Source organism: Mesoplodon mirus (assembly GCF_964341445.2).
Source record: "Mesoplodon mirus genome assembly, chromosome: 5".
NCBI lineage: Eukaryota > Metazoa > Chordata > Mammalia > Artiodactyla > Ziphiidae > Mesoplodon > Mesoplodon mirus.
The window spans coordinates 120,066,889-120,093,458 of record NC_138980.1 but is presented as its reverse complement, the minus strand read 5'-3'; the positions used below and the strand labels follow the sequence as shown (position 1 = coordinate 120,093,458).

At 35.4% G+C, this 26,570-nt stretch overlaps 1 protein-coding gene across 1 annotated transcript in view; it reads left to right on the top strand.

The window, feature by feature from the left end:
• Nucleotides 1-26,570, top strand: part of MSH3 (mutS homolog 3) — a gene marked incomplete at its 5' end in the record, with an annotated part of 184,343 nt that overhangs the window by 140,821 nt on the left and 16,952 nt on the right. Inside the window, 1 exon segment of the mRNA XM_082624087.1 lies at nt 10,576-10,733. Coding sequence (XP_082480213.1) covers nt 10,576-10,733 — 158 coding nt within the window.

Sequence of the window (26,570 nt, the reverse complement as noted above, 5' to 3'; positions counted from 1 at the left end):
TCCTCTAAGAGTTTTATAGTATCCGGTCTTAAATTTAGGTCTTTAATCCATTTTGAGTTTATTTTGTGTATGGTGTTAGAGAATGTTCTAATTTCATTTTTTCTTTCTCAGCACCATTTATTGAAGGGACTGTCTTTTCTCCATTGTATATTCTTGCCTCCTTCATCATAGATTGAAAATATGGAACACTTCATGAATTTTCATGTCAAGGATAACTGCTTTTTAAAGTGTTCTGACCTGTGCAGAATGTTCCTCTTCTCTTTTCCTATCTCTTACTCATCTCCAGTGATTGAACTACTCAGCCTTCAAGACCCAGAATATGCTGCTGCCTCCTTAGAGCCTTCCCCATCACTGTGGCCAGAAATAATTTCTTTCTATTCTAACACTTCCTCTGTTCCTTTTTAAAAAAAATCTTATCATGTACTACTTTTTGGTACATGAGTGTAGTGGGAAAGTGCCTGACTGTGATGGGAAGAGTAAATTCAAATCCTGCTCTGCTGTTAGTTTACTGTCATCTCAGATAGGCCACCATACTCGCTGGGTCTTGATTTCTTCATCTATAAAATGAAGGGGTTGGGCAGAGTAACAACCAGCTCTCAGTGGAACGTAAATTGGGAAGCATGTAGATGTTGGATGGATTGGGACTTTTATCTTGGTATCTCAACATATAGCCTGTACTTCTCTCCAGCCTCATTCTCCACCTTTCTGTTTGGAGTTTGCCTTGGGTTAAAAGTGCAGGGATTTGGCTGAGAGCTTGTCTGGACAAAGCTTTCACTGAGGAGTCTCTTACTGTGACGTGCCACTGATTGACGTTTTCAGGGAATAAAACACTTTGAAAATGTTGAACTTTTTCAGCAGTCTGCAGCTATTATAAAAATAGTTCTACCATGATTCTTTTTAAAGGATAGATGTCAACATCTGTACTTGTCAAGGAAGAAAGCAGTTTTTGCAGAAAATTAGGTGATACTCAAGTCTTGGAAATTAACATTGAACAATTTAGCTTTTTTTTTTTTTTCTGCTGTGCATCTCCTGACTTCAGGGATATTCTGACTGATCATCACTGTAGTTTACCCAGTGAGAAATCCAAGGATGCTGGCTCTGAGCTAGAGCAGCACTCCTATTTAGTGGTGACTGTGATTTCTTGTCACTGAGTAGGGGTTCCCTTTGAGACATCTGTCAGGGTGGTCTTCACTTAGCATCCCAGTTCTACTACTTAGTAGCTCCGCATTACTGGGCAAGGTAATAGTTAGCTTCGCCAAGCCTTTCTTTCCTCACCTGTAACATGAAAATACAGCGATACTAGTATTACCCCATGAGACTGTTGTGAGAACTGGATGAGATGACGAATATAAAATCCTGAGCACAGTGCCTGGCACTTGTCTGTGATTTTCTTATGATACCTTAAAGTTTACCTTTTATTTTTTTGTTATCTTTACCTCTTTTTTTCTCCCAAAGAATATGGCATTAAATGTGGAACTTGATTAGCTATCTTAAAACTTACTGATTTAAATTCAGTGTTTTGATTCTTAGTACACAATACTAAGATCTTATGACATGCTATCCAGACATTGCCAATACTAAGGTAAAAACTTTAAAGAATGAAATTCTAGCCTCTCCAAAGGTTCATCAGAGTAATAGATGCTCTCCAGAAACAGTACCCCTTGGTGCAGTACTTCAGCTTTTGTTCCCTGTCCTTCATCCATCCATCCACCCATCCGTGTGTGGTTTCTTGAGAACTTGCTCTGTGCATGGCATCTTGCTTGATGCTACCACAGGTTTGGGCACTGTCTAGGCCAGTCCTGTTGGGTGCATTACTAGGAACTTCAGTAAGCTCCAGAGTGGGTAGTGGTTTTTTGCCAACTTTGGCTTCTGGCTATTTTGTTAGAATGCTTACTCATCCAAACTGGTCTTCCAGATAGATTTAATGTATCTTTCATATCTGGGACCCTTTGATGTGTGGTGCCTCAAATACATATGGTCCTCACTAAAAGATAGATAAACACATTAGATAGGTGAAATTCCTTGATCATGTATGTACTTGCTATGTCATCTTGGGAACTAGAGAGGAAAGGCAGTCACATATCCCTGACTAGTTTTATAGAGAATACAAATGACTTTTTGAAATGTGAGTTCTATATACTTTATAAACTTGGGTTATATATTAATCTTTTTGACCAATCTTTATAAAGTTTATAAAGTATTCACCTATAATTTCTTAAGTTTTACTTTTCAAGTTTAGGTCCTTAATGAATCAACCTAAAATCTATTTTTATATCTTGTGTGAGGTGGGATTCCAATCTCATATCTTTCTATATAATCAGTTGTCCTACATCAATTTTCAAATAACCCATTCTTTCCCATCAATCTGCAGAATTATTTCTGTCATATATTAACTTTTCATATTTTCATGGAACTGTTTTGGACTCTATTATTTTTCAGTGGTCAGTTTTTTTTTTTTCTTGGTTGTTTTGTTTTTGGTTCCTAAGCCAAGATCACACAGTTTTATTTACTATAGCATTTAAATAATGTTTTACATCTCCCCACCTATTCTTCTAATAGAACATCTTGAGTTTTCCTTAGCATTTGCTTCTCCATTTCATTTTAGAGTCAACTTAACTAGTTCTTTGGTGGGGGGAAAAATTGAGATTTTTATTGGAATTACATTGACCCTAGGGATCACTTTGGGAGAAAGTTGGCATCTTTGTGATATAGATGTGGCATATAAATTTGTCCCTCTATGCATGTAGTATATACTTATTTTGGTTTTCTTTAAGTCCTCTCAAGAAAAGTAAAAAATTATTTTCATAAAGGTTTTTTTACATCTTTATCATATTTATTACTAAGTATTCCTTTGTTGCTATGTAGGTCATAACTTTTCTTTTTGAATTTTATTTTATTTATTTTTTTATACAGCAGGTTCTTATTAGTTATCCATTTTATACATATTAGTGTATATACATCAATCCCAATCTCCCAATTCATCACACCACTTTTTTACAATTATTTCCTAATTATTTGTTGCTCTTATAGAAAAATGAAGTTTATTTTGCATTTTGATCTTAAATCTAGCCACCTTGTTAGACTCTCTCATTAGTTATAATAATTCGTCTAGCCATTCTTCTTGGTTATCTTTGTAAACCATCATGTGTCTGTGAATGACAATTTTGTTTTGTTCTTTTTAGTCCATAATTATACCTTTTATTTTTTTCAGTGTCATGTTATGCTGCCTGGTTCCTCCAGCATAAGGTTGAATAAAAGCAGTAATAGTGGACATCTTGTCTTGATTGATCTAAAGGAAATGCTTTTAATATTTGACCGTTAAGTCTGATGTTTGTGATAAGGCTTTGGTGGATACCCTCTTCCTGGTTAAAGAAGATCTCTAAGGGTCATTTTGTTTTATCAGTCATTCATCACTTACTGGTGTATAGTGTCAGGGAAAGAGACTTGTTTTCCAGCTAAATAAACATTATTTAAATATTAGAACTCTGAAGTCTAGGTTTTTATGTGATATTTTTCTCTATATATACAAAGAATTGATTTTTGTGTATCAATTGGCTCTGAAATCAAATAAATTAAAAACTTTGTTATCCTGTATTGAATGCTGGAGAGATGAAGTATTCAAGGAACATGTACATGATCATGTGGTTCTAAACACCAGCAGTTTCTGTGTAGTTCAGTGTAAAAGGAAAATGTCATTCCTTTTGAAAATAATGGGAAGTACCAGATCTGCTTATTCATTTTTCGCTACCTTATATGCAATTTAAATCCAAAAGAGAGTAACATTTTTTGTGTGTCAGTGCCATACACATACTTATTTTACTTATCAAGCTCTTCCAATAAGTTTCACATTTGACTTTTACATTAAGCCTAAGGCAAACTTACTTTCATTTCCTTTTATCCATTTCTTTTAATTCATTTTTTCTGTTTCAATTAGTTTAGAGTGTGTTGTGACTTTTTCTTCATGTGGCTTAGTTTTAAGAAACATGATTTACAAAAACTGTTAAGGCATTTATAATTTTGAAGGAATTTCATATTTTGTTTTCTTATTTACTTTAAATTTTACAAAATTCATGTAAGGCCAAGATTTCTGTTACTCATTCTTACATTAACCTACCTAGTTAATGGCAAAGCCAGAAACTGATATCATCTTCTAACTACACATACTATTATATTTTGCTTTATCACTGTAGATCTTATTTACTAAAATATTTAGTTATTAAATTAAGATTTTTTTAAGATACCCTGTCAAATTTATTGATTTTCACTGGGTGAAAAAATGGAATCGAACAATAATTACTTTTATTTTTCAAGGCATTGGGGGGAGAAAGGTTGTCTACAAGATAAAGGGTGTATGTTTTTCTTATAGCTTTCCTTAATTACTGACTTAAAAAAATTTTCTGGGCTTCTCTGGTGGCACAGTGGTTGGGAGCCCACCTGCTGATGCGGGGGACACGGGTTCGTGCCCCGGTCTGGGAGGATCCCGCATGCCGCGGAGCGGCTGGGCCCGTGGGCCATGGCCGCTGGGCCTGTGCGTCCGGAACCTGTGCTCCGCGACAGCAGAGGCCACAGCGGTGAGGGGCCCGCATACCGCAAAAAAAAAAAAAAAAAATTTCTGCTCCTGCATTCCCATTGGCCACCCTCACGTGCTCATTGAATTTGGTAGTTCCGCTTCAGGCAGCTCCATAAACAATGCCTTCTCAGTTCAAGGGCCCTTAGCACGGCATGTGTAACCCTTCTGTGGGTTATCTCCTTTGTGTTATATTCTTTCACTTTCCATTATGTGCTTTTCTATAGTACTTTGTTTTTGTATAATATTCTGGAAATCCAAATGACAAAATGTCGTTTGGAACTTATGTGAATTTTTCTGAAAAATATATGTGTTTTTGCAAAGAGTTACTTGATTGTTCGTGATTATCCATGAAATAATTAAATCTTAAAGTAATTCACTTAAATAACTTTCAACTACCTGATATTTCAAACAAGTGGAAAGGTATAGAAAAGAGTATAAAATTCATTTACCCCTCACTCGGATATCATAGAGACTGACATTTTGTAATAATTAAGGGTTTTTTAAAGTGAATAAAATAGTATACATATAGCTAAGGTCATATGTAATTAACTACCATCTCTTTTCCTCCCTCTTTACCTCCTACCGTCATTGGCAACCATTATCCTGATGTTATTTATTATCCTTATGCATGGCTTTTATCCTTTGATATAGATGTATCTTAATACTATATAAATATTTTTGTATATACTTAAAATTTACATAAATATGTGCCACTGAACCTATCTTATTGTATTCTACCTTGTAAATAATCGTTTTAATAATTGTACAAAGTAGATCTTTTCATTTTCCTAGTGATAGACAATTTCTATTTTTTGTCTATTACGAATACAAACAGTATTAGAGTGAACAGCTTTGTAAATGTCTTTTTGAGCACTTGTGCATTTTCCTAGATTTCTAAAAGAGGAATTGCTGTGTCATATGTACCAGTATATGGACTCTTTAACGTCAGTAAACATTTCCAAATTGCTGTCCACATTCTTGCCAACATGCTATGTAAACAGACTTTTAAACTTTTTGATGGTATGATGAATGTAAAAGGTTATTTCTTAAAATTATTCCTTCAAAAGTTTTCACTATGGATATTCTTTATTTTTTCATATGAATATAAGGAATAGGTCCCTTGAAAAATACTGCTGATTTCATTTTCCTTTTCCTGATTAACATGTTTTTGGCCTTTCATGTTTCTTTTTTCTATAAATATCATATTCATGTCCTTTGCCCATTTTTCCTTTGTTTTGGTATTATTAATAAGTAGGAGTACTACTTTGTTATATGCCTTTTCATTTTGTGTTTGATGACTGCTTTTAACAGCGGTATTAAAAATTTAATCAAATGTATTAGTCTTTTCCTGTATGATTTATATTTTTGTGTTGCTTTTCCTATCTTGTTCAGTAAATCATTCTCTACCTTCATGTCATTAAGTCGTTCTCCCATGTTTTCTTCTAAAAGTTTAAGATTTGCTTTTCACATTTCTTTCTTTCATCCATCTAGATTCAATTTAGGGACTCTGTGAGATTCAAGCCTAACTCTGTTATCATATGGATACCCAATTGTTCCACCATTGTTTATTGAACCATGGTATCTTTTTTGCTTATTTATAAAATAAGCAAAATACCAAGTGCCATGTATAGATTTGTGTCCGGGCTTTCTGTTACTGCTATGTTTACCTGTGCCTAAAGCAATATTGCACTTTTAATTACTATAGCTTTATTACAAAGTCTCCTCTCACAATTGTGGTTCTTCAAAATTGTATTGACTTAAAAAAAAAATTGTATCGACTTTTCTTTGTTTTGTTTGTTTGTTTGTTTTTAATCTATCAAAGAAATTTCAAAATTAACTTCTGGAATTGTATTTCTTGGTAGATTAATTTGTGAGAATATATTCATTTCCTTTTTAAAATAACCTTTATTGAAATATACAGAATTATGCACAAATCATAAGTGTACAGCTTAGTGAATTTTCACAAAGTGTACCCATTTAAGTATCCCAAAACCAGGTCGAGAAGTAGAACAATAGAATGGAAATGAACACATTCTAAAAGCTCCACTTGTAGAGTATGAGAGGGCCTCCCAGTAGCTACTTCCCCCCTGAAAGGTAATCACTGTCCTAATTTCTTTTACCAAAGAATAATAATTTTGGTTATTTTTGCTTGTTTTTGAGCCTTATATTAATAGAGACATACAATGTATACTCTTTGTGTCTGGCTTCTTTGATTCAACATTGGTTTTATGCAGTTCATCCATATTTTTTACATATTGTTTATTTCCATTGTCATAGAGAATTTCATTGTATAAATACATGATAACTTTTCTGTTCTATTGATAAACATTTGAGTTACTTCCAATTTAGTACTATTATGAAAAGTATTACTGTGAACATTCTTTTACATTTTTTTAAATATACATCATATACATTTCTGTTAGACATGTACCTAAGAGCAGAATTGTTCAGATATGTTTACTTTCAGCTTTAATAAATTCTGCCAAACAGTTTTCCAAAATAGTGTACAATTTACTTCCCCAGTAGTAGTATATGAAAATTCTAGTTGTTTTGCATCTTTGCCAAAGCTTAATACTGACAGTTTTTGGTTTTAACTTTAGCCATTTAGTGAAGTGATGTGGTCTCTCTGATTTGGTTTATATTTTCTTAATGATTTGAAGTAGAATGTCATCTTACTGGCCATTTGTGTTTTTTTCTCTTGTCATTCATTCATTCATTATTCATTTATTTATTCATTCATTCATTTAGGCTGCATCGGGTCTTTAGTTGTGGCACTGCAAGGTCTTTGTTGTGGCCTGAGGGATCTTGCACTGCAGCACATGGGCTTCTGTCTAGCTGTGGCTTACAGGTTTTCTCTCTGTAGTTGTGGCACATGGGCTCCAGGGCATGTTGGCTCTGTAGTTTGTGGCATGCAGGGCTCTCTAGTTGAGGCGCTCAACAAGCTCAGCAGTTGTGGCGCGTGAGCTTAGTTGCCCCATGGCATGTGGGATCTTAGTTCCCCAATCATGGATTGAACCCGTGTCCTCTGCATTGCAGGATGGATTCTTTACCATTGGGCCACCAGGGAAGTCCCTCTCTTGTCATTAAAAAAAATTTTTTCAGCCATATTTCTTGAGGTTGTCTTTCTTTTGATTTGTGGGAGTTCATTATTTACACTGTATTCAAGTCTTTGGGAAATACTTAGTACATATATCTTCTATTCCATAATTTTTCATTCTCTTAATGACATCTTTTAATGAATAAAAGTTCTTAATTTTAATGTACTCTAATTTTCAACGTTTTTCTTTACAGTTAATTGTGATTCATGATCAGCTTACGAAATCTTCGTCTACCTCAAGGTCATATGTTATTGTCTAATAACCTTATAGTTTTTCCCTGTCTTTCAAATCTATAATCCACCTGGAATTGCTTTTTATGATGTAACTTAAGAAATCAAGATTTAAAATTTTTCTATATGGATATCTTTTTGACTCAGCACCAGTTATTAAAAGGAACATCCTTTGTCCACTGTGCTACAGTGTCACTTTTGCTGTAAGTCAGGAAACTGTATACATGTCAGTCTGTTCTGGACTGTATTCTGTTCCACTGGTCTATTTGTGTCTGTGCCGGAATCACACTAGTTTAATTATTGTAGCATTACAATATTGAGCCTTCTATTCTGTGAGCATGGCGCTTTCTTTAATTTACTTAGGCCTTTAATTTCTTTCAGTAATGTTTTGTAGTTTTCTCTTTAGAAGTCTTGGTCATTTTGTTAGGTTTATTCCTAGGTATTTGATTTCTTTTGATACTATTATAAATTATATCATTAAATTTTTTAAATTTGTAATTACTTGTTGCTAAAATGTAGAAATAAAGTTGGCATTTGAATACTGAATTTATGCCCAGAGCTCTTGCTCAATTCATTTGTCAATTCTAATAATTTTCATAGATTACTTTAGATTTTTCTGGAAACAGTTTTTCCTGTATGTCATTATTCCTTTATGTAGGAATAATGACAGTTTCATCATTTCATCATTTTCTTTCCAATTCTTATAGCTTTTATTTCCTTTTCCTGCAATTTTTTAAATGAATGGATATTGAATTTTATCAAATGCTTTCTGTGTGTCATTGGAGAGCATCATATGATTTCTTTATTCTGTTAATGTGGTGAATTACATTGATTGGCTTTTGAATATTAAACCAACCTTATATTCCTCAAAAATTCTAAATGGTTTGTATATCCTTGGTTTGTCTTATTAATATTTTATTAAGGAGTCTTGCATATATTATATATTTATGGATGAAACTGACCTGTATTTTTTTTTTCTTGTAATGCTCTTGTCAGGTTTTGATGTCAAGATTATGTTGGCTTTCTGAAATGATTTGGGAAGAGTTCCCTCTTGTTCTCTTCTCTAGAAGAGTTTTTGTAAGATTGGTGCTATTTCTTTCTTACATGTTTGCAAGAATTCAGTGGGGAAGTTATCTGGGTTTGGGGTTTTTCTTTTGGAAGGGCTTTTAATTACAGATTTAATTCTTTAATAGGTACAGGCTTATTCAGATTTTCTATTTCTTGTGTAATTTCTGTCAATTTTAAAAAAGAAATCTGTTCATTTAATTTGAATTTTCAAAACATTTCATATGCCAAATGTTCATTTGTTTATAATAGGCTTATTATTTTTTAACATCTGTAGGAGAATTTTAAAATTTTTCATCATAAGTTTTATCATTCTACTTGTACCAGGTTTGTTTCCTTTGCTCTTACTGTGCTAGGCTCTTTCTGTTCCAAGAAACACAGATTAACTCAAGTTCCTTCAAGTAATGGAGATTCATGAGGCTCATTATAAAGCCATATGTAATCCTAAGAGAAAGGAATCACACAGGAAGAGCAAGATCTCTAGTATACCTTGGCTTTAGGGAGACTGGAAATGTATGGTTAATAAGGATATGGGACATCTTTAGAGACGGGAACAGGTTTAGTTTTTAATACCTTTAATAGTAAGACTTTCTAATGCTTTACTCTAATGCCCCCATTATTTGCATGAAGTTTCTTAATTCCTCTTGGCTCTTCTGTATTTTTTCTTTCCCTGCCCTACCTTTTGGTTACTCATAACTTCTTACTCATGGTCCCCAGTGTCTTGTAGCCTCATTTTGTGTTTCTTTTCAACCTCTCCTCCAGTTTACTGAACCTCTCCATGGTTCTTGATTTCAGCTCCCAAGAGATTAGTTGATTAGTTTCAGAAGACCTGTATGTGAAGCCACCTCTTAGGCTGTTGGTCAGTTACCGATTGGTTACTCTTGACCAGGCAGGTATTGCCAAGAGTGGTGGGCCCACATAGCATAGCACATGGATGCCTTAGGCTAACTCCTCTGCAGAGGGCTGCAGCTGGACAGTTTCTCTTAGGATGAGTCTATACATGGCAAGTACTAGAATTAGTTAATACAGGTAAGTTCTAGAAATTAAATCATTGCAAGTGTTGCAGCTTTTCTCCCATTTTCACTTATTCTGGTGAAATACCAGTGAGTAATTAAATCCTGATAAAACCAATATCTAGAATTTGGTATTCATCCCTTTAGCAGTTATCCCTCTTTAACTGAAAATATTCATTTGCTACCAACCCAGATTAGGGCTTTCTGCAATTAGATGTGTAATACCTATAATTTTAGTATGGACAAATGGAAATTGATAAATTTTAAATGTAAGTAATATAGAAAACAGACATAGGCAGATTAATGATTATTTAAAGAGAAAGCCATAGTATTTATCTCGTTTAGGTTGCTTCTTGTTATTTCCTTTTTTAAGTCCAGAAACAACCATGTGTGCTGCTAAGACTTCACTGTTCTGTAATAGCACAGTTCAAGTTGAAGACAAAGCGGTCCTCTTTCCCTTTGTGATACTTAATGGGTGACATATTTAAACATCACACCTTAATCTTTTGCCTAATGCATTCTCATTTATGGAATAAATTGTAGCTATTACATAGAAGCCTCTCTAGTACAATAAGTGAAATTGCTTTTTAATTTTCTAGGGGGACTCAGAGAGAGTAATGATAATTACTGGACCAAACATGGGTGGGAAGAGCTCCTACATAAAGCAAGTTGCATTGATTACTATCATGGCTCAGATTGGCTCCTATGTTCCGGCAAAGGAAGCAACAATTGGAATTGTGGATGGCATTTTCACAAGGTAAAAACATTAGTTCTATTTGAATATATTTCTGACAATAAATCAAGCCCACATCGTCACATGAATTTTCTTCTTACGTACATAGTTAGGTGAACAGATTTGCTATATAGGATCTTGCTATTTAGAATTTAGGAACTTAAAGAAATCATTTCTTCATGAAATTAATATCAGAAGAGACCAAGGAGATCATTTTGTCTGGTCATTTTCAACTTGTTTTTAGTTACCGAGTTCTTTCTTAAAGGAAATTATTTGTAGAAGTTGAAAATTAAACAGATAAAAGCAGATCTGCTCTGCCTTAATCAGAGGTAGAAGACTTGAACCTAAATGTCCATCGACAGATGAATGGATAAAGAAGGTGTGGTACATATATACAATGGAATATTACTCAGCCATAAAACAGAATGAAATAATGCCATTTGCAGCAACATGGATGGACCTAGAAATTATCATATTAAGTGAAGTAAGTCAGACAAAGACAAATATATCACTTATATGTGGAATCTAAACAGTGATACAAATGAACTTATTTACAAAACAGAAACAGACTCACAGACTTAGAAAACAAACTTATGGTTATCAAAGGGGGAAGGTGGAGGGAGGGATAAATTAGGAGGTTGGGAATAACATATACACATTACTATATATAAAATAGATAAACAATAAGGACCTACTGTACAGCACAGGGAACTCTACTCAATGCTCTAATAACCTATATGGGAAAAGAATCTGAAAAAGAATAGATATGTATATGTATAATAACTAAATCACTTTGCTATATACCTAAAACTAACACAACATTGTAAATCAACTATACTGCAATATAAAATAAAATTTTTCTTAATTTCAAAAAAAAAGAGGTAGAAGGCTTGGAGACTTGGCTTCTAGGCTCTATAAAGCAGTCTGCAACCTAGTCTACCCTCCTTATTTTATAGGTCGGGAACTGACAACAGACTGGAAAAGGCACTGGCCCAAGATAATTTAATTCATTTTCTTTTTTGCTCTAAGGACATAACATGCAACTGGCTAAGACTTACCCTCAACCTATAAACCTAAATTGCATGCCATATTAGGAATATAGGTGAAATATCATGGTCTCACCAATTAGGATTCATAGTTTAATCTATTTACTCAGATTTATCAGTTCTTAAAATATTATTTATACTTCTTACACTTACATTTTTAGAAAAAACTAAATATAGTCTATAGTATATAGTCAAAGTATATGTGTAGAGTGTCTGATTTATCTTCCTGCTTATTTAATATTTGACCCTTGAACACATCAGAATATATCACATGCTAAGGTTCATGTAGTTGAGTAGACGTTAAAACACTTTAAGGCTTGGGTTTTAATCAGAGAATGAACAAAGCAAAGCAACCTAAATTCTGTTGTGTTGGTTAAAAGGTTTGTTCCTTTTTTACCGTAAGATGGCTCTAGTAGTTCTTAGCTGTCTTTAACTTCATTTGAAACAATTTTGTTAGACTGTATTGTGACAGCTGTCATATCAGCGTGCATTTTTAAAAAAAAACATCAAAACTGGTGAATTTTTGTGTAGCCATTTTAATATTGAAGATGGAAGAAGAAAGCAACATTTTCAGCGTATTATGCTTTATTATTTCAAAGAAGGTAAAAAGGCAACTGAAACACACAAAAAAAGATTTTTGCATGTATGGAGAAGGTGCTGTGACTGATCAAATGTGTCAGAAGTGGTTTGTGAAGTTTTGTGCTGGGGATTTCTTGCTGGACAATGCTCCACGGTCAGGTAGACCAGTAGAAGTTGATAGTGATCAAATCGAGACATTCAGTGAGAGCAATCAACATTATACCGCGCAGGAGATATCCGACATACTCAAAATATCCAAATCAAGCATTGAAAATCATTTACACCAGCTTGGTTATGTTAATCGCTTTGATGTTTGGGTTCCACGTAAGTTAAGTGAAAAAAACCTTCTTGACTGTATTTCCACGTCCGATTCTCTACTGAAACGTAATGAAAATGTTCTGTTTTTAAAACAAGTTGTGACAGGCGATGAAAAGTGGATATTGTACAATCATGTGGCATGCAAGAGGTTGTGGGGCAAGTGAAATGAACCACCACCGACCACACCAAAGGCTGGTCTTCATCCAAAGAAGGTGATGTATTGTGTGCATCGTGGGATTGGAAGGGAGTCCTCTATTATGAGCTCCTTCTGGAAAACCAAACGATTAACTCCAACAAGTACTGCTCCCATTTAGACCAACTGAAAGCAGCACTCTATGAAAAGTGTCCATAATTAGTCAACACAAAATGCATTGTCTTCCATCAGGATAACGCAAGACCACATGTTTCTTTGATTACCAGGCAAAAACTGTTACAGCTTGGCCGGGAAGTTCTAATTCATCCACCGTATTCATGAGACATTGCACCTTCAGATTTACATTTATTTCGGTCTTTACAAAATTCTTTTAAAGGAAAAAATTTCAATTCCCTGGAAGACTGTAAACAGTTCTTTGCTCAAAAAGATAAAAAGTTTTGGGAAGATGGAATTATGAAGTTGCCTGAAAAATGGCAGAAGGTAGTGGAACAAAACAGTAAATATGTTGTTCAATAAAGTTCTTGGTGAAAATGAAAAATATGTCTTTTCTTTTGACTTAAAAACCGAAGACACTTTTTGGCCAACCCAATATTTTTTTTGAATTTTTTTTTATTAGTTTCTGCTTTATAACAAAGTGAATCAGTCATACATATACATCTGTTCCCACATCCCTTCCCTCTTGCGTCTCCCTCCCTCCCACCCTCCCTATCCCACCCCTCCAGGCGGTCACCAAGCACCGAGCTGATCTCCCTGTGCTATGCGGCCGCTTCCCACTATCTATCTACCTTACGTTTGGTACTGTATATATGTCCATGCCTCTCTCTTGCTTTGTCACAGCTTACCCTTCCCCCTCCCCATATCCTCAAGTCCATTCTCAAGTAGGTCTGTGTCTTTATTCCTGTTTTACCTCAAGGTACTTCATGACATTTTTTTTCTTAAATTCCATATATATGTGTTAGCATACGGTATTTGTCTTTCTCTTTCTGACTTACTTCACTCTGCATGACAGACTCTAGGTCTATGCACCTCATTACAAATAGCTCAGTTTCGTTTCTTTTTATGGCTGAGTAATATTCCATTGTATATATGTGCCACATCTTCTTTATCCATTCATCCGATGATGGACACTTAGGTGGTTTCCATCTCCGGGCTATTGTGAATAGAGCTGCAATGAACATTTTGGTACATGTCTCTTTTTGAATTATGGTTTTCTCAGGGTATATGCCTAGTAGTGGGATTGCTGGGTCATATGGTAGTTCTATTTTTAGTTTTTTAAGGAACCTCCATAATGTTCTCCATAGTGGCTGTATCAATTTACATTCCCACCAACAGTGCAAGAGGGTTCCCTTTTCTCCACACCCTCTCCAGCATTTATTGTTTGTAGATTTTTTGATGATGGCCATTCTGACTGGTGTGAGATGATATCTCATTGTAGTTTTGATTTGCAGTTCTCTAATGATTAATGATGTTGAGCATTCTTTCATGTGTTTGTTGGCAGTCTGTATATCTTCTTTGGAGAAATGCCTATTTAAGTCTTCTGCCCATTTTTGGATTGAAGCCAACCCAATATTTGATGCCATATCACCAAACAGATGTTATTTTGATCTCCATATATTTGTAAATGAACTCAATGTAATAAATTTAAAAAATATTTCTTTAGTTTTTAACATTATAATTAATTTTCTATTTCCTAAGAAAAAATACTATGTATTTTATTTTGGTTACGTTATTAGGAGGAGTGACAGAGAAATTTCATCAATAGAAAAAAGATAAAAAGAAGAGAAAAATAAAAAGAAAGAGAAAAAATATCTTGGGCAATGTAAGGTAATTTGTCTGGAAGAGAATCTTGTTAGCAGAATATCAGGAATGTTTTTAGATACAAGTAATAGAAAAGAAAATAAGGGTTTCCTTTTCTCATTTAACAAGGAAGCTTGAAGTAGGTGACCACTTCTGATGTTTCTGCAGTTTTGTTGTCTTCTCCTCATAGTTGCAAGATAGTTGCTGTGACTCCAGACATCACATTGATATTCATATGAGGAAAAAGGGAAAAGGAATGCAAAAGCTTCTCTTTTTTTTCAGGAAATCAGTACCTTTTCAGAAGCCTCCCAGAAAACTTTCACTTACATTTCGCTAACCAGCGCTGTGTCTCATGGCCATAATTACAAGCAAAACAAAGTATGAATTTGATTTTATCCGGCTTTTATAACGGAGTTAGGCAAGGCACAGGTGTTCAGGAATGGATTTAGAGGTAATCAGAAAATAGTTTCTGCCACAAGGAATGAATTCAGTGATAATAACTAACCTTTGTGATGATAACATATTTATAATATTAGTATAATAAAATTCTTACCAATGTATAGAACCTGTTCTATGTATATAAAATATTTATATAAAGTATATTCGGTGAGAGCAAATATAAGCCTTCTGGAAAAGGACAAAGTGCATTAATTCAACAAATTTGGATCTTTATCCATTCATTTTCATTTGTTCATTCATCCAACATATACTAACTTGGCATCTAACATATGACAAGCACTCAGAATACAAAGCAATCATAGTTTCTGTTCCCATGAAGTTTACCTGATGGAGAAGATCAGCATAAACCAAAAAATTGTATAAAGAAATGTAAAATTGCAGCTGTGACAAGTCTACAAAGGCTAGGTATGTGAGGCTGTGGCAGCCTGTGGTGCTGGGACCTGATCTGGTCAGGAACGTCAGGAGAAGGCTTCCTTTAGCAAGTGATGTGTAATCTGAAGGAGGCGTTAACTAATCAAAGGAAAGAAGAGCATTTCAGACCAAGAAAACAGCATGTGCAAATGTTCTTTCACATTAAAAAAAAAAAACATAGTGAGACACCAGCTGAAGGGTGGCCCTCTAGGGGAGCAAGATTCTCCATGAAGCTGAAGACAATAGGTAAGGGCAAGTTACACAAAGTGTAGACCGTGTTAGGTGTTTGTGTAAGAGCCATGGGAAACCATTGAAGGGTCTTAAACAGGGCTTGGTATGATCACATCTACATTGGCTGAAATGCAGAGAATGTTTGGAGGAAGGACACAGTTGATCAATGCAGTCTTATCAGTAGGCCCTTGCAGTGGCCTTGCTGAGAGGTATTAGTAGTTTGGACTGGGTTGTAGTGTTAGTTTAAATGGAAAGGAGTCATATTTGAAAGGTAATAAATAACAGGAAATAAATCAACAGGATTTGGTGATAGATGGGATATGAGGCTGAGATAAATGGAGTTTTCAGCGATGACAGTGGTTTGTGCATCTGGGTGGAGAATGCCGGCATTTACTGCAAGAGAGTGATTTTTTTTTCCATGGATCCTGACTTTATTTTTGGTTTTTTAATTTACAATGTTGTGTCAGTTTCAGGTGTACAGCAAAGTGATTCAGTTATACATATATTCACTCTTTTTCAGATTCTTTACCCATGTAGGTTATTACAGAATATTCAATAGGACCTATACAGTAGGTCCTTGTTTATCTGTTTTATATGTAGTAGTGTGTATATGTTAATCACAAGCTCCTAATTTATCCCTCCCCCACTCATTTCCCCTTTGTTAACCATAAATTTGTTTTTGAAATCTGTGAGTCTGTTTCTGTTTTGTAAATAAGTTATTTGTATCATTTTTTAAAATTAGATTCCACATATGAGTGATATCATATACTTGTCTTTGTCTGACTTATTTCACTTAGTATGCTAATCTCTAGGTCCATCTATGTTGCTGCAAATGGCATTATTTTGTTCTTTTTTATGGCTGAATATTGACTTGGTGTTTTTATGTAGTAGGTAGCAATACTCTGAGACCATAGGGAAGCTGTCATGTAGTCAGTTGGATATAAAGTTTGAGTTCAGAGGGAGAGATGAAAGGTAACAATATAGATTTGTTGTGAGACATCTTTGTATAAGTGGGAAGTGAGATCCTGGGTGTGGATGAGATCATGTTGGCAGAGAGTAAGTATAGTGAAGAAGATAATGTTCCAAGGCTGAGCCTTAGAACTGCCAACATGTCATGGCTGAGTAAGAAGATAAGCTTAAGCTTGAAAAACCAACGGAGAAGGAGTACCCAGAGAGGTAGGGGAAAACCAGGACATCCCAGTGTCATGGGAGCACGGGGAAACATGCTTCAAGGAGGAAGGAAATGGTCCACAGCACTGAAAGGCTGAATGAGACGAAGCCTGAAAAGTCCACCTTGGTTTTAGCAAAATGGATATGACTAGTGACCTTTGCAAGAGCTGTTATGGTGGAGTGGTGGGGCCTCACTCCAGTTAAAGAGGGTTAGAGAGTAAGTGAGAAGTTAGGATATAGAGTTAGTAGGTGACCCTGGAGCAGATTGGCTGGGAAGAGGGGGTGAGAGATCCAGTAAAGGATTTGTTTTATTTTTGAGTGGTAGACTTGAACATGTTTAAGAGGGATATCCAGTGGAATATGTTATGTCCATGAATTTATGATTCTAAAAAAATGCATCAATCACCTTAGAGGATATTAGAATGAATTCATGATACTTAAAACAAAAAATCAGTAGTCACTTTGGAGAATGAAAATTGAAAAATAAAGGGGAAGAACCATGCAGCTACCATGCCTTTCCAGAAATATGATGAGAAGAATTTTCTCTTTATGGAAGTGTTCCAGCTAACAGAGAAGGAATAATAGTATTAGAATATCACCCCCTCTCTCTTTTTGCAATCCCTAATGTAGTTATAGATCTAGGCAATAATTAGAAATGGCTGCTAATGTCATGAAAAGAGAGACGACCAGACATTTGGCCAAAGTTTGTAACACAAGCTATGAAGTCTGGGCAAACAAATCAAACCTTAATCTATTTGGATATCTAGATCTCTCTGAAACACAGAGAGATATTGATCTTTTATACTTCAGGATTTTTTAGAGGGGGTAGGGCTGCACTGGGTCTTAGCTGCAGCACACGGGATCTTTGTTGCGGCATGCAGGATCTTTTTAGTTGAGGCATGTGGACTTCTTAGTTGCGGCATGCATACGGGATCTAGTTCCCCGACCAGGGATCGAACCTGGGCCCCCTGCATTGGGAGCGCAGTCTTACCCACTGGACCACCAGGGAAGTCCCTATACTGCAAGATTGATCACAACTTTAAAACATTAATTAGCAAAGAATCATTTCAGTCAGTTAAAGAAGTAAATAGATTATAAAGATATAAACACTGAAATATGGGACATTCTCTTATGCTTTACCATTTAAGTAGCTGTTGTTTCATGGACCTTAAGGTCATGTTTATAAAAGCAGTCTGCCATGGGCCCTGAGTGTCCCTGCATGTCCCTACTGAGTACACCAAGAAAGCCCCTGATTGCTCCCTACCTGGGCATTTGTCAGGGTTGGGCTTGCAGCAAGCAATCTTGAGGGAAGAGGTAATAACATCTCCCCACAAAGAGGAAGCTTGCTTCTTTTTGTTGTACAAGTAGTGAATCCTCAAGTTCAGTTTTCTGCCTTGTAATACAACCCACTGCATGCACAGCATCCATGGTGAGCCCTTTGCCTTGCCCTTACGGGACTTGACAGCTGATGCAAACCAATATGGGTAAAAGTCCTTTGTTTCTGATTCAGGGTTTGCATGTCTTTTGCTAGCATCTGTGAAACCATATTGGCTTAACTTGATATAAATAGTGTAAAATCCCAGACTTCGCCCAGTTCTGGATGGGTCAGTAGGATTCTCTTTTATCTCTTGCTAATAATAAGTGCCCCTAAAATGTGAGTAGATAGGTTATATGTGGGAAAGGATGGAAGCTTTAGAGCCAGAAAGCTCAGGTCTCAATACAAGTTCACCAATTTCCTGACTGTGTGCTAGTTACTTCATTCAGCTAGAGCCTTCAAAGAAGTATGGTGTCATGGAATTTAAAAAAAAAAAAAAAAGCGTTATAGTTGGGTACAAATCCCACTTTTGCTACTTAACAGCTATCTGACCTTTGGCAAATTACTTGACTTCTCAGTGTCTCGGTGTTTTCATCTATAAAATGGAGATAATACTGCTTAATCACAGATTATTGTGGGAATTAAGTACATGACGTGCCTGGTATGTAATAGGTACTCAGTAAATTTGAGTTTTGTTCCTTCTTCTAGAATCTGTGTCATTAGTATTTTGGATTTAAAAGTCTGTCTTCATATATATTTTAGTATAGTACTCCTTTTCTAAACTTAGCCTCAGGTCTCACATCTATAAAACAAAAAGTTTGATAATACCAGGTTTTGAGAATAATTTTTAAAGGGTGTGAAATCACTACGAATTGCTGGTCTTAGCTGTCATCCTTGAAAGAAGTTAACCAAATATTCCGCACTCTAAACCTTGCCAACACCGAATTCATTGTTTCAGTATAGTAGTATTCGTTCTGAGTTAACTCCTGCAAACACATTAGTTTATTCATCTACCTGGGGATACATTTTATAGTTACCTGGTCCTGATGGGCCAAATCAGAGTTAGTATTACATGAAAGAATATTCTTATTACAAGAAAAAGAGCTGGTTATGAAGCTTGGCATTCAGTGTGATTCCACTTTTGTATGATAAATTATATATGTAAATATATGCAGAGAAAACCATCTAGATAGAAGGCTGCATTCCAAAATATCGTAAGAGATATGGGATTATGGTGACTTTTCTTTAGTTTGACTTATGAATATTTTCAGAATTCTGAAATAAACAGGTAACAAGAGTACTCCCCTGCCCCAAAAATGTTAAGGGTTATATCAGTCAAAATGAGATGTTTCATAGGCGTCTAATGAAATGCATATATGGTCATTGTCTGGGAATACTTTTTTCCAGGACAGACTTCTCTGAAATCTGGGGTTCTAAGCTTTAAACCTTCCCAACAGCATATCAGACCCTATTTTTCCGAAGTTTTAACCCAGCCTCTAAGTAGCCCTAGTTCTTCCTCCTTTAGGAATTGATGGCTTTCTGTCAGATCAGTATGCAAATGTCTTTAATTTTCATAACAGAAACATTGGCCTTTGCACATTTAACATCTTTGATTTTTTTTAACCCTTAATGTACATGGAGCTTTTAAAGAATGTTGAAACCTGGACCCTGCCCTCAGAGGTTCTAAGTTGGCCTGGGGCAGGGTCTGGGAATTTGAATTTTACATGTGTCCAGGTGGTTTTGAAATGTGGGCAAGGCTGAGAAGCATTTCCCCAAGCCCTTGCTGGAGAGCTCAGTTATTTAATTCTAAAAGTAAGAGAAGCTTATTATGAAAAACTATTTACAGTGTAGTAGGGTATTAAGTGAAATGTTTACTTCTCTACAGATCAGCGTCTATTTATGGTTTTTCATGTAACTTTCCACAAGTTTAGAGGTATACATAAGTCCTCTCTCTTAAATGGTCTTATACTAAGCATTATTATTATATAGCTTGCTTTTATTTCCTAACCTGGGGGAAACTGAATTTCCCTGTCAGTTCTTACAGATTAGTCTCACACTTTTATTGGCTGTGGTGTGTCTGCTATGCAGAGATTCCCTGAAGTCTTTAACCTCTGAGACCTCCATCTGGGATGCACTGCTCTAGTAGAAGGACCCTGTTCCCTGTACATTCCCCCTGTCCTCGCCTTCTCTTCCTATTACCATTGGAAAGGAGTCTATGTGGACCACATTCAGTTATATCCCTAGGATTTTAAATTTTTACTAGGATACGGTTTAATATTATAACCTCATATTTTTCATTTGTTTATTATGAAATTATTCAGACATATTACAATCCCCCATGTAGCTTCCTACCTACTAAAGAAATAAAGCATTGCCAATCCAACTGAACCCATAACCCTCCCTGGTCCTGTTCCCCTCCACCCCATCCAGAGTAACCCTTTTTGACTCTGGTTTTTATCTCATGAGTTTCTCTATATTTTCACTACATAGGTATGTTTTGAAATAATATATGGAATTATTTGGTATGCTTTTAAACTTTATGTTTGGTATGCTTTTAAACGTCATTCTTCTGCAAGTGGCTTTTTCCCCGTCAACGTTATATTTATGAACTTCATCCATATGGATGCATATAATTCTAGTTGACTCATTTTTCTCTAATTAAGATAGTCCATTGTATGCATGTACCATAGTTTATCCATTTTTCTTGATTAATATCTAATATGATTCAAATTTGTTGCAAATATCAGCAGTTCTGATACCTGTCTTACATCTAGTACACGTGTGAGTTTTCTGATTCTGGGCTTTACCTAGGAGTGGGACTGTAGAGTGTAAGGGATGTGCATCTTTCTTGTTCTTCAAGGAACATGGACCAGTTTAGAATCCCACCAGCAGTGTGTAAAAATTTGTCCCTACGATTTAAATTAATTAGAACAAGAAATACCCATTTGGTGATGTTTCTATATAGTCTCAAAAATTGGTCATAAGGGCATTTTCATTTCTATTAATATCTTTTACATGAAGTACCATCTGATAAATCACATTTTATTAATGCTAAGGAATTTTTTTTCTCTCCATGTGCGTGCTGTGTCTGTTTATAAAGAGATTTGAAGCAATTTATTGGCCTTCCCTGACAAACTGCCAGGCCTCATGTTTTCAGCCAATGGCTGCTTCCCCTTTAATTCCTTTTTGTCTTGACTGCCAAGAGGTTAAGAGCTGAATTTAAGGCACAAGTGTAGAAACAAATTTGGTTTAGTTTTCCCCATCTCTTCTTATATGGGAGTATTTCTCCATGAGTATTTCTCTAGCATGATTCTTAGAACAGCTGCATCAGAATCAGAGATGCTTGTTAAAAATGCTGCTTTCTAAGGCCTGTCACAGACCTATTATATTGGAATCTTCAGCGTGAGACCCTAAAATTAGCATTTTAAAAGCTCATGCTAAACTTGCTGTCTCAAATTTGAGCATCTACTCTATGGCTTGTAATCTTACTTTCATATTCATTGTAACTTCTGTTATAAATATTTTGTTATTCTAAATCACTTCAGATCCTTTTTTGCGCTCAATGGAAAAAATATTAAAATCTAGCAGATGTGTGCATAAAATTTGGCTCCAAACTTTGTCTTTTTTTTTTTGTTCATGCCGCGTGGCATGCGGGATCTTAGTTCCCCCACCAGGGATCGAATCCATGCCCCGTGCAGTGGAAGCATGGAGTCCTAACCACTGGACTGCCAGGGAATTCCCAAACTTTATCTTTAAATTGGTTATTTTTGCATTATTAATTGGACATTTACAACACTAGGTTTAAATTTATGTTTTCCATAAATATTCATTGAGTGCCTACTATGTGGTGTGTGCTGTGCCATAAGAAGAATAAATAAATGCATGAAAAGATATAAATAGAAGGCTTTGGGAGTCTTTTCCTGGATGTTGTAATCTCATGAACCTTTCTCTGAATAAGAAGGATTTTTTAAAAGTAGAATTTTGGCAAACATATACATTTGGCCCTAATTGGTGATATATGTACTCATTGGTGAAATATTATATTTCTAGACACATATTTCCAAGGACTATTAACATCTTTGAGTGCATCACTGAATTAAGATCTGTTTCTTATTATCCTGATAAGTGCAAACTTAAACCTCATTCAACTTTTTGGGCTCAGTAATGCTTTGTACCCAGAATCGCACCATTGTGTTTATTTTGAGAGAGAATTGGAAGGTAATAGGTCTTCAAATGCTTAAATTTAATTATCTTAAATGTTTGCTTTTGGCTGTGTGGCTGATAACTGGTTTGTTTGCCGAATTTAGTTTAATTCAGCACATACTGATTGAGTACCTACTGTGGAGTATTTGTACTCTATTAAAATATATGTATACTTCTTGGACAGAAGGAAAATATCTTGACTGAGTACATGTCTTCTAGTTGGTAGTAAATACCAGCACTAAAAACCACATTATATTTTATGAAATGAGTGGGCTGCTGAGAATTTTATTGGCAACAGAAATGTTGCCTTATGAGTGCCTCTCTGGTTTATTTAGCTCCTGTAGCTGTGTCTGCCAAACAGGAGATATCTCACTTCATCTTTTTGATGGGAAGTGGTCGTATGAATTTAATGCTTCAAAGTCACCTGAGGGTTTGGTTTCGTTAGTTTTAAGTGCAGATTCCAGGCATGTCCCTGGAATGTAGATTCCCTGGAGATACAGTTGTTATCGGTATGATGAAGGAGACTCCTGGACTTTGTAATTAAGAACTCGTGCTTAGGTCTTCCCATTTTTGATTGGGCTGTTTGCTGTTTTTATATTTTGGAAATTAATCCCTTGTCAGTTGCATCATTTGCAAATATTTTCTCCCATTCTGTAGGTTGTCTTTTCATTTTGTTTACAGTTTCCTTTGGTGTGCAAAATCTTTTAAGGTTAATTAGGTCTCATTTGTTTATTTTTGTTTTTATTACTCTAGGAGACAGATATAAAAAAATTACTCTAGGAGACAGATACAAAAAAATATTGCTATAATATACATCAAAGAGCTTTTTGTCTATATTTTCCTCTAGGAGTTTTATAGTATCTGGTCCTACATTTATGTCTTTAATCCATTTTGAGTTTGTTTTTGTGTATGGTGTTAGAGAATGTTCTAATTTCATTCTTTTAAATGTAACTGTCCAGTTTTTGGAGCACCACTTACTGAAGAGACTGTCTTTTCTCCATTGTATATTCTTACCTCCTTTGTTGTAGATTAATTGACCATAGGTACATGGGTTTACTTCTGGGCTTTCTGTCCTGTTCCACTGATTTGTGTGTGTGTTTTTGTGCCAGTACCACACTGTTTTGATCTCTATAGCTTTGCAGTATAGTCTGAGGTCAGGGAGCCTGATTCTTTCAGCTGCATTTTTCTTTCTCAAGATTGTTTTGGCTATTCGGGGTCTTTTGTGTTTCCATACAAATTTTTAAATTTTTGTTCTAGTTTTGTGAAAAATGCCCTTGGTAATTTGATAGGGATTGCATTGAATCTGTAGAAATTTCTCCAAGGAAGACATCCATATGGCCAACAGGCACATGAAAAAATGCTCAACATTGCTAATTATTAGAGAAATGAATATCAAAACTACAGTGAGGTGTCATCTCACTCCAGTCAGAAGGGCCATCTTCAAAAAGTCTACAAATAATAAATGCTAGAAAGGGTGTGGAGAAAAAGGAACCCTCCTACACTGTTGGTGGGAATGTAAATTGGTACAGCTACTATGGAGAACAGTTTGGATGTTCTTTAAAAAACTAAAAATAGGGTTGCCATATGATCCAGCAGTCCCACTCCTGGGCATATATCTGGAGAAAACTGTAATTCAAAAAGATACATGCACCCTAATGTTCATTGCAGCACTGTTTACAATAGCCAAGACTGGAAGCAACCTAAATGTCCTTTGACAGATGACTGAATAAAGAGGATGTGGGGTGTGTGTGTGTGTGTGTGTGTGTGTGTGTGTGTGTGTGTATACACACAATGGAATATTACTCAGCCATAGAAAAGAATGAAATAATGCCATTTACAGCAACATGGATGGACCTAGAGATTATCGTGCTAAGTGAAGTAAGTCAGACAGAGAAAGAAAAATATCATATGATATCCCTTATATGTAGAATCTTAAAAAAAAAAAAAAAGGTTCAATTGAACTTACTTACCAAGCAGAAATAGCCCCACAGACATAGAAAGCAAACTTATGGCTACGAAAGGGGAAAGGGGGGAGGTAAATGAGGAGGTTGGGATTAAGATATACACACTACTGTTTATAAAATAGATAACCAATAGGTACCTACCGTATAGTACAGGGAACTCTATGCAATATTTTGTAATAACCTGTAAGTGAAAAGAATCTGAAAAAGAATACACACACACACACACACACACATACATGTATAACTGAATCACTGTGCTGTACTCCTGAAACTAATATGACATTGTAAATCAACTATACTTCAACTGAAAAAAATATTAAAAAAAAAAAAAGAACCTCTGCAAGTGACTCAGAAACATATCCAGGTTTAGGAGCTATTATTTAGTTTCAACACGTGACATTTTACAGAAGGAAAAACAGAAGCAGAGATTGTGATTTGCTCAAGCTCATAGTGTGAGTTCAGTTATAAGAATGCCTCCTCTGGTTGTGTCGCGTTTCCCTGTATTGATCTTATTAATTAATCTGGTTAGTCTTTTCCCTCATGACTGATTTATCCTTGCTTTGATGGCCTTAATTGTGTTGTTTCACAGAAAATAGTTAAGAAATAGTTAAATATTTTCCTTTGAATTTCTTGGGACTATCCCACTGAATAGACAAGTAGATGTGTTGGGGAATGATTTGCCCAGTCAGCACACTGTGGGTTTCCTTTGATAGGAAAACACCTGTGTCCTTATGTGGCCTGCATGTGCTTTGTAGGTGGTTCTAGTGAACATGGTTTCATGTGAGCCAGTACAAGTTTGGCATTTTCCTGGATTGCTGCCTTGATTTTCAGCTATGTTTCCATTGACACTGAAAGATTGTTGTAGTGTTCTTTTGCTTGGTTATATTTGCAGTTCACTGTAATAGCTGTTATAAATTGACTTTAAATACCATAGTGTGATCTGATTGCAGCTGTTAGTAGAAACAATTACCCTAGATAAAGAAACCTTTTTCATTATCTATTATAATAATTTCATTGCTGCTAATGAGGTGTTTTGATATTGGTAGAAGAAAGCTGGTTATTTATCTTGGTAATTGCAATCATTTTACCTTGTCTTAACACAATGATACAGTAGAGTATAAAGTGTTTTAAATGTATCAGTGGAGTATAAAGTGTTTTAAATGTACTGTGATTTTTAAAATAACATTTGTCTTTCTAATGATACTGTAAAGCTTGTTCATTGTGCAAAATTTAAAACTATAGAAAAGCTCAAAAAGGAAAAAAATTTAAATCACCTGTAATTCCACTACCTGGAAATCGTCCTTTAGGTGTATGGCCTTCCAGGCTTTTAAAAAATGCACACGTGTAGTGGTAAATTATTTGTGATTTCATTCCATTGCTGGGTTAATGTTTATGTGAAAATGTGATACAGATCTACTACTTCACATTTTTTTATACCTTTTAAATACCATGCTGTATCTACACATCTTTCAATATTTGGTATTCTTTTGAAGCCTTTTTTCTCTTCTTAGACTTTAACTTTGTTTTTCTTCCTTACACCATCCTTCTTAAGTTAGAGTACTTTGCTATTCAGGAGATTATTTCCTTCTGTAAAAATTACATAATATGCAAAAAAACCCCAAGCTGAAACACCCATACTGTACAGAATTCTGCAAAGCTTTTAGCAAAATGAAGTAAGTAGAACATCTTCAATTCCAAAAAGAAGGCAAAATTAGCTAATATAAAAGCCTTCCATACAAAACACTTAGAGGACAAATAGAGTATGATTTCACTTATCTGAGGAACTAGAAGAGGCAGATTCATAGAGGCAGAGGCTGAGGGGAGAGAAGAACAGGGAGTTATTTTTTGATGGGTTATTTTGAGATGATGAAAAAGTTCTGCTAATGGATAGTAGTGATGACTGCACAACATTGTGAATGTGCTTACTACCACTGAATTATACACCTAAAAAGTGTTAAAATGGTAAATTTTACATATGCCACAACTACTGAGCCTGCGCTCTAGAGCCCGAGAGCCACAACTACTGAGCCTGCATGCCACAACTACTGAAGCCCACGTGCCTAGAGCCCGTGGTCCACAACAAGAGAAGCCACCACAAGGAGAAGCCCACACCCCGCAACGAAGAGTAGCCCCAGCTCGCCACAGCTAGAGAAAGCACAGCAACGAAGACCCAACACAGCCAAAAATAAATAAATAAATAAATTTTTTTAAATG